This window comes from Nannobrachium achirus (genome assembly GCF_963921795.1).
Source record: "Nannobrachium achirus genome assembly, chromosome: 22".
NCBI lineage: Eukaryota > Metazoa > Chordata > Actinopteri > Myctophiformes > Myctophidae > Nannobrachium > Nannobrachium achirus.
Window position 1 is genome coordinate 21,537,828 of NC_137829.1, and position 13,314 is coordinate 21,551,141.

Below are 13,314 nucleotides of genomic sequence, written 5' to 3' on the forward strand. Positions count from 1 at the left end.
CCTTTTCGTGACGATGGCTAGCCAGATTGCACATTGAGGGACAATGTTGAGCCAAAAGCGATTTCTCTTAGACCCTTTGGGGGCACCAGAAATACTACAAATGTCTCTGTTTGTTACGAATGCCACATGCTTCTTTCACCAAAGTAGGTACAAGTGATCCATTGAGTCATGTGACAATAACCATCAAACAGGGTTCAGATATACTGTATGTCAGGGGTTTCAACTGATTGTGAACTGTTAACTGATACTATACTGATGTGTAACATTTATGAATGAGCAAACAGGGCCACATTTCCTAATAAATTATGATGACACTTCTAACTCCCTTTTCTGTGAAATCTCTTGACCTCAGACTTCCCAGTAACCGTCTCATCTTAGGTCACCAGATCATTTAGAGCACTGCTTCTCAAATAGTGGTCCACGGCCCACGAATGGTCCATGGCATGATTACAGGTGGTCCATAATTTCCTGTCCAGGGACAGTCTCATGTAATTTTCTGTCTCCAACCTTGCCCTGTACTAGTCTATAGCCTACTGTTATATAATACTAATATTCAGTGTGGCAAAACCACTCTCACAGAGATACATTGTTACAAAAGGTAAATTACATTTAGCTTTTATTGTCTGAAAACTCATCCAGAACTTCACAAGGGACTGTGTTTCTCTTGTCTCTTGAAAGTGTCTGTGGACAGAGCTCTTCTTCTAGTAAGCTTGAAACTAGCCTACTTTTGTAAAGCCTCCTCCAATGACCACTGATAATGCTTTTATTCCACTGTTCTCATATCATACATATTAAAAAATCACACCCGTGTGAAGTGGAGCTGTGTGTGTGTGTGTGTGTGTGTGTGTGTGTGTGTGTGTGTGTGTGTGTGTGTGTGTGTGTGTGTGTGTAGATCATGTGTACCGATTTTTGTGACATTTGAAGAAAATATGTAGGAAAAGGAGCAAAAAGTGTGTTTTGGAGAAAATTCAAGATGGCGGAAAATCTATCCTGGCGCAAATGGGCGTGGCCTATATGGGGAGATGCGTCTTGACCCAAGGAATCCAGGGAAAAAAGAATTTTAATTTTCCGATCTACGGTTCAAGAGTTACGGGGCAAAACGTAAAGTGGGCCGTTATAGCGCCACCATGAGGCCGAGTGATGTAATTATTTTTCGATTCATTCTTAAAATCATTATGAATCTCCTCTCCGAGGTTTGAAACTGTAGCTCCTATGGTTTACGAGAGAAAAATACTTGAAAGTGATTTCTTGCATTGTCCCATTATAAGTCAATGGGGACAATTAAGCGTCGTTTTTTGCCGATTACGTCGGCATGGTAAGGCGGATCGGAACGAAAGGTAATAGAACACCATTCCCGGCCGAGCCGCACATTTTGATGTATATATTGCGCGAGTGGCGTAAATGGTGCGGCACTAGTTACGCGCCGAAGTCAGGCTACATACACACACACACACACACACACACACACAGACACACAGACCCACACAGCCACGTATAGGGAGCTGCACACAGCTCCAAAAATATATATACCGGTATATATACCTTCATGGACCACCTGTGGACCACCAGTTGAAAGCCTCTGCTGTACAGTATGTATTATGACTTCACAACCAGAGCGAGGTGCCTATATATTTCTTACAAAAGATGTCATAGGCATCATATGAATATGATGAACGCACTCAACGCAGCATCCAATGCAATGCTAGTGAAAAGTGATAAGATAACACACATGTGGACTGCAGAAGGTGTTGTAAATGTGTGTATAAGAGAGATTAGTCTTTTTACATTTACCATATACTACAGTATACATGTCTCACCCACCACATTTTTTCTTTCGCATCATCAAGAGCTGCTGAATCAATGTGGCATTCATTCATCCTCTCTCTCTATGTGTGTGTGTGTGTGTGTGTGTGTGTGTGTGTGTGTGTGTGTGTGTGTGTGTGTGTGCGCGCGCGTGTGCGTGTGTGTGTGTGTGTGTGTGTGTGTGTGTGTGTGTGTGTGTGTGTGTGTGTGTGTGTGTGTGTGTGTGTGTGTGTGTGTGTGTGTGTGTGTGTTGTTGTTGTTGCTGCTGCTGCTGTTGCCCCCATTCACAGACTCACGTGGATAATGTGATTAACTGTCTCTTCTTGCTCAGACTCAGAGCAGGACAGGGGGAGAGAGAGAGAGGGAGTCGCCGCAGAACAAGTTACAAAATTGGCTGTGGGATGTTGCGGCGGTGTCGAAATGTTTTCCATCGGATGACCTCAAAGATCTAAAGGGATTCCTGCATGACCGGGCTTTGTTCAGTTTTGTGGTGGAAGATGTGTGCGTGCGTGGTTGACTTTTCACATGAATGAGCAACAACAGTTGTTGAAAGGGCGTCAGGCGAAGAGCCAATGGGTGCCGTGTATACCGTCTGCTGTCTGCGTGATCGCAGACACAACAGGGAGGAGAAGGATGCTATATTACGGTAAGACCATTCCAGAGAAACTGGCTTTATTTACGCTTGCTGTGACCGCAGATGAGTCAAACTCAAGGTTTGTGCCATGTAAGGTGTGGTTTATACTTCGCCCTACTACGATGGTGTCATGCACCCAAAATAGTGCATCAATCAACAGTGGTTTTCAACCATTTTCACATCAAGGACCATTAGGCTATTGGCTATTTAGTCTGCGATTGAGCCGTACGGACAAGCAATTGATGAGGTTCTCAGATGATGAGGTCTCTCAGACTCAAGACCTAGAATTGCCTATTTTGTTGTTGTTGGGTAAGATTTTGTTCACAATTCCATGCTGTATTGATGTTGGTACCATATGAGAGATGACAAGCAAACATAACATAAACAAAATAACAATTCTTCTACATTATCTAATTGTGTAGACTTCTTGTAAATTAATGCAGATGTTTAAAGATAATTTAAGAGGTTCATTTGGTTACCACTGATCTACAAGCTCAGCTTTTAGATCTGCTGTCGTACGTGTGCGACACTGTCATGCGACAGAGTATAAATTGGGCTTTATGCTGCAGCTATGCATCTGACTTGACATCACCACTGTGGCTCTTACAATGGAATAGAATAGAATGGAGTAGAACATGATAAGTTGAGCTCCTCTCAAAAATGTCCTCCCTCTCACACTTGTTCATCCCTCCATTTCCCCTGGTTCGTTCCTTCCTATTGTAGCAGGCAAACAACCAGAGCTCCCCGACCACCGGCACAAGAACCCACTGAGTCAAGCGACAGCGAGCCAGCTGACGAGGGCCTTTTTGGGCCAGAGTCCTCCAGAAGGAAGGGGAGCCGGCCCAACAATGCTGGCTCATGGGGCCGAAGTACTGGGGCAGAATCAGATGGAGAATTACAGGCCTTCATCTGCATGAGGGACCAGGCTGACAAAGACACAGAGGTAGGAGAGAGAGAGAGAGAAAGAGAGAGTGCATGTGTGTATTGTATGGTACGTTTGGTATGTATCTGTGGTATGTAGGGCAAAACAAATTAAGTAAGTCCACCCCAGATATACCGGTACATAGGCAGACACAATACATGCACAAACAGCAGAGGACAGAGATAGATGGACAGTTCAGTTAAGTTTCCTTGTTTTCATTACATTTTGCACACACATTTGAAGGTGCAGTACGTTATTATTACTATTATTATTAATGAAAAATATCGAATGTAGAAGAATTGTTATTTTGTTTATGGTTTTGTTATGTTTGCTTGTCATCTCTCCTATGGTACCAACAACATCAATACAGCATGGAATTGTGGACCAAATCATACCAACAACAAAATAGGCAATTCTAGGTCTTGGGTCTTAGAAGCTTATTCAAACATCAAAAACAATTGATCGTCAAGAAAGATGATAAGATCATAACATGTCACATTCACCACATGATGTGTGCTTGTAGATATGCTATTATGTTTTTTATTTTATTTTATGTTCACCTACAGCAGTGGTTCCCAAACTGGAGGTCAGTTTGATGATATGCAGTTTTATTGTACATACAACTGAAATTGAATTGCATGTAGGATGAGGTTTACACAGCTATAACTGAAAGGTGGTATACCATGATCTTTCTTAGGACCGAGAGTGCGTGTATGACAATCCCCATGAGATGGAGAGGGAGAGAGAAAAGAGAAAGATTGGTTTCTCAACCACACACACACACACACATTTATGTTAACACATTCTTATTTGAATGGTAGAGTATTTCAATACTCAATGTATTTATTCACCATTTCAATATATAACTAGCACAATGTGCTAGTGGTTGGAGGTGGTCTTCCTCCACCATTGCAAAACAGGACAACTGGTGATGAAAATAAAGCAGCAGATGGGCAGCAGATTGGACGTTAATTGAGTTCTATGCATTTTATTGTTGTTCAGACATCATTGCAATTGCCTCTTTGTCGGGAGAGCTTTAAATTAAGTAGGTCTGTCTTGATCAAATCACCTGAAACATATTATTTTCAAATCCAGCATGCTTGATTGGTAACTCTACATGTTTGTGATTTCAGTACAGTGCTGTATTAGGCAATATAGGTTTGGTGGCATAGAAGTAGGTTACAAAGTGTTGAAAAAGGACCAATGGATCAAGTAAAGCACTGTAAAAGTAACTGAACATCTTTTCTTAAATAGGCCTACAGTACTTGAGTTAAATGTACTTAGTTACTTTTTACAGTGCTTATGTCAGTGTAACTGTGGGTGTTCTAAATCACAAACATCATGGGAAATGCATTACTTCAATGTTATTTTTGGTACACAAGAGATCACAACATGTCAAGTTATGTGGTTAGCAGCATTTACCTTGCAAATTTGTTGTACCATCTGTAAATCAAAACATCTTTGGTGGAGTAGAAAGTAGGACACACGCACACACGCACACGCGCGCGCGCACACACACACACACACACACACACACACACACACACACACACACACACACACACACACACACACACACACACACACACACACACACACACACACACACACACACACACACACACACACACACACACACACACACACACACACACACACACACACACACACACGCTCACTCGCTAGCTCTCTAAAGTAATAAACCAATGAGTGCTAGACACGCAGGGTTGGTTGTACAGATGTTTTTTATCAATTAAGTATATGGCCTACTGTCCTGGGTTCATAGCATCGCTTAATTTACATGAACTGAACTTTACATAGATCTTATGGCAGGCACTTCATACATGACGTTATAACATTTGTTATTACGGCTTGGTTGAATGCTTGATTCTGACTGGTCAATCACTGAATTCAGCAGTGTGTTATTTCTGGATAATGACAACTCAGGTCAATAACAGACCTGTCTAATCAAAGGCTCAGAGCACCTGCTGCACTGCTTGATTTTGTGCTGTATCCAACCTGCATCAGACACAAAAAACGTACATGAAGTCTCTTCTTTGCCGCAATGCACTGCCAAAATACAACATCTACAGTACGTTATCGACTAACTGATCAAACACAACAGGCAGGGATACAGATACTTAGAAGCTTATTCAAACATTTTCAAAAACAGCTGATCATCAAGATCATAACATGTGACATCACGACAAGATGTGAGCTTGTAGATATGCTATTTTGCTATAGATATTTTATTTTATGTTCACCTACAGCAGTGGTTCTCAACCTTTCAGGCCACGATCAAAATAATCAGATTTGAACTGGGGATCCCACCCCCTGATGAGCATTCGAGTTCTAAGACTTTAGGCATTACATTTTGTTTAACACGGTTCTATTGTGAAAATAGCAGATCTACATGAGCATGTAGATCGCTATTTTCACAATTTCTGCCTCTAATATTTGACAATATGGCCAAAAGGTCCTTAAATTGTCATTTGGAAATGTGCATAAACCCTCCATACACTTATACATTATGTTGGTTTGTTTACTGTTGAGTGAGAAAACAATGTTTCACATTAAGCTAATCATCTGGGGACCCCGACCCACAGGTTGAGAACCACTGACCTATAGCAGTGGTTCCCAAACTGGGGGTCGGTTTGATGACATGCCGAAAACAGGGAAGCTTGAAAGTGGTTTGTTTTATTCTTTTTCTGAGACACCTTTTGGTCTGGATTCACTGGTTGTGAAAAACTGGTTAAAGTGGTTCTGCTGATGAGGCATCATGTGCTCCTAGCACCAGTGCCTGAGAGCAGTGTGAGCGCGGCAAAGAGACTCTTTGTGTGTGCCACTCACAGGACACAGTAGGGACATTGTGGCATTAAATGAATTTCCTGGTTGACATGTAGGCCAGTCGTGCAAAGAGATCAGGAATGTGACCTCGTTCACCGAAACATCCCCGACAGTTCATACACTACGACACCTGATTGACTGGTCTGGTATCACAGACTCAGCAGAGAGGATGTATTGAAACCTGGGCTGCAACTATCAAATATTTTTTGGGGATTATACATTTTTTCATATAATTCAGCATGATTTGAACTATAATATGTTACGGTAAGCTATTAATTAACATCTAATTTACGATGTTTGAAGCTATATCACACAATCTACAGCCGAGAACCAAATTCTACCATTCACTAGTCTATTTTAGCCTACTATTCTATTCACTACTGGCAATGGAAACAAGTTTACAGACAGGGATATTTAAATGTTTAATTAAATGTTGGGGAATCAAAGAATCATGAAAGGACAAAGTACAATGAGGTTATGCAACATTTATCAAAAAGTGTATTAAAGCAGCAGTTGAAACAAGGCACACCGGATGTAATATGCCCAAATATTCCCTTGAAAATATATTTTTGTTCTTTGACATTGTGTGTGTGTGTGTGTGTGTGTGTGTGTGTGTGTGTGTGTGTGTGTGTGTGTGTGTGTGTGTGTGTGTGTGTGTGTGTGTGCGCGCGTGCGCGTGCACACGTGTGTCCATGCGTGCGTGCGTGCATGCGTAGGAATGGGAGAAGCTGAACTATGACATACACACTCTGCGTTATACCAGACGAGAGGTCAGCATGCGATGGAAGAAGATTCTACTGCAACTTGGTCTGTTCTATTTTGAACACAGATTTCAAATAGTCACAGATAGTCTATCATTACCCAATATGTAATGATACACTACTTAAATGTATATGTCTTGATGAATTGAATACACAGGAACACAATGGAAACAAGCCCTCTGGGCTTTTTGTTTTATCCTTTTAGAAGTATTGTTTAACTGTCCCTCTGTACCTTTTGCAAGCTGTTAATAAAGTATTCGATCAATCAATCATAATCTGAAGTGAATTGAACTGCGATGAGATTCTCTCTCTCTCTCTCTCTCTCTCTCTCTCTCTCTCTCTCTCTCTCTCTCTCTCTCTCTCTCTCTCTGTCTGTCTGTAGGCTACCAGTGTGAGGTGGAGGCCCTGCTGTCAGTGAACAAGCAGAACTTAGTGAGCATGGACTGGGAGCACCTGAATAGAGCCAGTCAGTTGATACAGCGGCTAAAGGATCAAACCTCTCTGTTCCCTTCTGGAACAGAAACCTCGGACAGATACCTCTACGTTATGGTATACACATGCACCACACATGTACAGTATTAACCGTAGAGTTATAATATATCTGGGGCAGACTCCCCACCCATGCACGCACACATGCAAAATGCAGTAGCTTTTAGAAAAGCTCTGAAAAACATTCCTTTGGCTAAAAACGGCCCCACAAGACTGTGAAAAGTGATGATTCATCACTTTTGTTCACTTTTTTTTGGACGAGTCATCACTTTTCACAGTTTTGTGGGGCCGTTTTTTTGCCCATGTTTTTCATGCAAAACAAATGCTTGCAATGCATTCAGAATCATGAAGAACCCCTAGTTTGACCCCTCACATGCTACTTAAAGCAGATGCTGTGAAGTCGATGGGACAGTGAATATACAAATGGCCGTAACTTTTTTTTGCGATGTTTCCGGCAGATCAGACATCTCATTCTGTGGACCTTAATGACCAAACTAATAGATACAACAGAAATAAAAAGTACGGCATGACATCACAGGTTCAACCCTATTCCTTGAGCCTTTGGGCCTGTGGGTCCCTGACTATAACCTCATAATCTGCCGCTCTCTCTCTCCTTCTTTGTCTCAGGACCGTTTGGTTTCTCTGGACAGTGCTGAGGACTTCATCAAAATGGCAACGCGGAAATACCCCAAGACAGAAAGCTGAGAGAGAAAGAGAGAGAGAGAGAGGTTCTGGGGAATGTTGAAGAAAATATTTTTTAATTATTGTTTCTTTTTTTTATGTATTAACTGCAGAAAATAGGTGAAATGATTGAAATATTTTCCTAATATTTATGAAAACGAAAAGTCAATTTAATGGCACACTTCATTGGGCTTTTCCAACAGAAGCCTACTTGTTGACTCACGGCACGCCTGTAAATCACTTTTTCATCCATATGGCAAACCTGGATTACACTGTTAATTTTTAGAATCTTACCGGTCATATTACGCTACCTAAATATGCAACACTTTCCCCCTAAGATACAGTATGTCACGCAGGAATATCAGTTTCCATTAGAACAGACTTCACTTGACGTTTAATCAGTTGCACCGCAGCATCCCTATGACCCTATTCCCTATTTTAACCAATGTTAAAACACACAGCCATTTACAATATGCTTTTGCGCCTATACTGCCAGGAATATTATTAATTTTTCAGAGTCACAGTAGATCTCCCTTATATGCATGACATTTTGGTAGGCTGTAGTCTATATAGTGTACACTAGATGTCGCCAACGAATAAGGTCTCTGGCGATTGCTAGAAGGCCTCAAATTAGCAACCAGTCCATCCACTTAGCATTAGCGTTAGCATGGAACGGCCCGGGACCCGTGCACGCCATACGCGCGCCTGATTGTCTTAAAAAATTATCGACGATGTGCCTTAGATGCCCAATAGACGCACAGACACTTCAAACCGGATCAAAATCCGACGTTTTGATCGTGAGATAGAGCGGAGTTGCTGTAATGGCTTCCAATGTAAAAAATTATGCTTGTTTACTTGGTAGACACGCTCGATTTCCGGGTTCCGGTGATGACGTCATTTCCATCGCAATATCATTGCTGAAGCTTATATGAAGCTAGAATGGTCATTTATAGCTCTAAAAATGTCAAAAAAAATACCAAAAAAATCAGAAAATGATCAGAAAGGCGACGTTTGGCGATCTGGCTGCCTCAGCCCTCCCCAAAATGGCGATTTTTGGCGTTTTGGCTGGCTAATAGTTAAATTGGTCTATGCATATTTTTTAACTAAGCATCTGAGGGCCTAAGTGGTTTAACTGAAGTGTTATTGATGAATTCCAATTATTATAAAAGTATTCTGAGACATCCCTGGACTGGTGCCCACTTGAGAAACCCTCCTGTAAGGAGCAGTCATTTCTGTGAACCACTGGAGGTCACTGTTTTCCACTCTAGATTTAGGTTGTGTCTCCTCAGCCATAATCTCTCAAGACAGACTCTGGTAGCATCAGATGAAAAGGAACAAAACAGAGAGGGCGTTCCCTTTTATTTGACGATGGTTAGCCAGATTGCCTCAGCCATGACTCTTTGCACATCAATCATCCACAGAAGCCATGTCTGAATGCCCAGTTTCACTCATGTTTGACATGGTGACTTCCTCTTGCGTAACAAGGTCACTTGCAGTGCCATAGGTGAGTGCATGGGGGCACTTTAGATGAACTGCCTGGCCTGGTCTGTTGCTGAATGAACCCTAGGGAGTAGGGAAGGTAGGGCTGTAGCTTGTACTGATTGGTTAGAAATTATAGGGAAGATACAGAAGCAGACCTAACTGAGCAAGGACCCTCTACATCACTCCTCACTCAGGGAAAAGGTTTGGGTGTGTGATTCTTTTTTCTTATGATGTATCTTGTTGTCCTTGTTTGGTTTAAAGCACTTATATTTGCTACAGCGTTTTATTTAACAATAGTGTCCTTTGATTTGATTTGATTATAGCGTTCATTCATTTACAGTCAGATGTCTCTTCATTCTATCCATGACTTTCCTAAAGCTTTGAAGCAGCAGGTGTTTAACCAGCAGATGGCAGCATACACATACTCTTAGTTAAAGTGATAACCTTGTTATGAACCCTTAAGAAGTCTCAGTTCTTCTATGTTACTGTACAGTTACATTATTAAACAATGTTACAGTTTGATTATGTTGCTGTATAGACGATGTTATGGATACTGTTGAAGAATATCGAAATAAACAAAAGTAAAAAGAAGTCTCAGTTGTATACAGTATGACTATGATATGTAAACAATGTTACAGTTTGATTATGTTGCTGTATAGGCGATGTTATGGATACTGTTGAAGAATATCGAAATAAAGAAAAGTAAAAAGAAGTCTCAGTTGTATACAGTATGACTATGATATGTGCTCAATCTCCCCAGTCTGCCTGGCCTTGTCATGATGCAAGGCACAAGTGGAGGACCCTAAACAGACAGGCAGGAGCGGAGCAGGTCACATCAAACAGTTAATTCTCCGAATGTCTGTCTGAGTGTCTGTCCGACTGTTTCTCCAATTGGTGGCTGGAGCAAGTGATCTGAATCCACATCACCATTAGCATATGAACAGACCTGACATAACTGTGAAACCTGTTGGTCACTTTCACAAATTGAATGCTGTATATTAGCATTTTTAGGGTGTATCTATCTATTCTGCATCTAGCATGAGTAGGGTGACCAGACGTCCCGTTTTACCTGGGACAGTCCCGTTTTCAAGCTGCGTGTCCCAGTGTCCCGACAAATATCTCTAAAACAGTAATATGTCCCGGTTTTCAACATTCACTACAAAATTGTCCCGGTTTTCGCCAGAATTAAAATAATAGTAGCTGTTTTCAGTGGTTGCATAGACATTTATCATGTTCTTTTCATGAAAACATGGTCACCTAAACCAATCAGAAAAAAGGAACAAATTCATTGCGTGTCTGAATTCAACACTGGGCCTGTTTGTCAATCACTCACTGCCTGTTTGCAACCCTGCGGTGCGTGTGTGCGCGTGCACGAGCGTTAGAGAATGGGCACACGCGTGCGCGGTAACGTGCGCATTGCTTTTAGGGTCCCAGTTTTAGGCAACAGTGTTTTGCGTCCCGGTTTGAGTGGCTGAAAATATGGTCACCCTAAGCATGAGGCATATCTATTCTGCATCTAGCATGAGGCAACATTTTTAACCAAAATCACATTTTTGGACAGTACTCCTACAGATTTTGTCCAAAAATCACGACGATCGGTACACAGTATCTCTATAGCCATTGAACGTGATCTGGAGTTAGATCAGACGTGTCAACATTAAAGAGTTTGACATATGCACACGCCGTGGGCATACAGGATGTTAAAATCAACTCAACCCAACATGGGGTTTGAACTCGCAAACCTTCCGCATATCAGGCACAGGCACTAACGACTACACTACAGCTGTCACACATAAATGACCAGTCATGTTTAAAAAAAAAAGTTTCATGTAATGTACTTGACACACTGAGTGCCTTTTATTAAACAATGATTTAATAGCAGAGTGCCACAATATTTTAAAGATTTTTCCATATTAACCCTAACCCATAATTTGTGTATTTCTGAATGTGTGCGTGAGGGCGGTTGCGTGTGTGCATGTGTGCGTGAGTGTGTGTGTGAGAGGATACAAAGTACTCCTTCCTTCCCACATCTGGTGGTTATACAATGTGTGAGTCCACATATTTTGAGGGGTGGGGGGTTAGAGAGATGTGAAAGATCTAAACAGGAAGACAGAATAGTTCCTCATCTTGTCTCTCTGACACTGTGTATGAAAACGTCTCAGCCACGCCTGTGAGTCCTTCCTCTGCAGAGCAGACACAAACCACACAGCCACGTGATGACGTTCACTGTGCTACAGTCCACTTCTCTCACACCAACGACCAGGAGGGACCCACTGCATTCATCCACATGTAGGGGTGCAACACTTAATCAGACTAATTGATATCATGGGATGAAGATTATTGTTAGAAATAATCGATCTTAAAGGAAAAAAGTTAATACAAATTCTAACATTTTCAGACATATTCAAACTGCAAAAATAACTTATGCACGAGGTCACATCGTGTCATGATGCAACACACTGTGAACTTGAAGATCTGCCATTTACTGGGAATTATGCTGTGCAGGCAACTTGATTGTGATGTGGAGTAACTTAGTTGAAACATCATTTTGTGTCATCATATCAGTGATATGGTTGATTTGCCAGTATATTTGTTTTGAACGAGTCATGTGATCTAGCATGTGCTATTTAATTGTAAATATTAACTAATAACGACTCATGATTGTTTTGATGTTTCATCACAGGTTATCGTTTTTCTTTTAACCTTTTATTAAAGGCCTATATTATTTGCTTTATTGTACTTAATACACATAATGGCTTGTAAATCCCTTTTATAACCACAAATGGGTTTGCAGTGAATACATTATAATATACTATGTTCTATGTTATACAGGCTATAGCCTGATATTTACATATATCACATTTTATGTTGTTGTGTTGTTGTTGTGTAAATAATGTAAATTCAATGTGCTTAGCGGTTCTTGACCATCTCTAATAGACCAGTGGTTCTCAAACCTTTTAATTTCAAGGACCCTCATAACTCTGGAAGTGTACACTCTCAGAGTTACAAACCTGTAAGTGTCCAATTGGAACCCCCTTAAGGAACCCTGAGGATTCATGCATCCCACTTTGAGGCTGCTGTGTCTTTAACTTATAGTCCTCTGTATTCAGGACTACAATTACCTTGATGTTTAGTCTCACACATTCAAATGTGTAGGAGTAGGTGAAGAATTAGTGTATTATCTATCTATAAATGCGAGAAGTCTCTGCGTGCGTGCGTGTCTGCGTGTCTGTCTGTAATCCGCGTATCTCGAGAACCGTTCGTCCCACCGGCTTCAGATTCGGCACGCGCGTTCCCCGCCGCGGCACGGAGTGCAGTGCCGGGCCTCGACCCGACCCGACGCGCGGTTTTCCCTAACCGGCGCGAAACGTTCGGAATCTCCTTATGCGGGCTGATTGTTGACATCAGGCTGTTACGGAGGAAATCGGCGCAAGCGCTGACTCATTGTGACATCACATCATAAAAGGCTCTGAGATCACGTACGCCACATGAGTCAACAAAAAATGCCATGGTTACGTATTCTGATGTTCCTATATGGGCATAAAAGGACACAGGCAAACATATGGTCAAAACGGCTCTTATGACAACAGGTATAATGGGGTTTGCATTAAAGGGTGGGGCATTCATTCCCTATTTCAAATTCGGCACGCGCGTTCCCCGCCACAGCAGGTAGTGCAGTGCCCGGCCTCGACCCG

At 41.7% G+C, this 13,314-nt stretch overlaps 1 protein-coding gene across 1 annotated transcript; it reads left to right on the forward strand.

Annotated features, from left to right (window-relative positions):
* Positions 1-2,375: 2,375 nt before the first annotated feature.
* LOC308307484 (melanoregulin) lies at positions 2,376-8,161 on the forward strand (the record flags this gene model as incomplete). The annotated part of the gene is made up of 5 exons (XM_080752749.1): positions 2,376-2,449; positions 3,161-3,380; positions 6,923-7,013; positions 7,350-7,516; positions 8,084-8,161. The coding sequence occupies 5 exons, from the start codon at positions 2,376-2,378 to the stop codon at positions 8,159-8,161; spliced, it is 630 nt and encodes a 209-aa protein (XP_080608875.1).
* Positions 8,162-13,314: the final 5,153 nt, after the last annotated feature.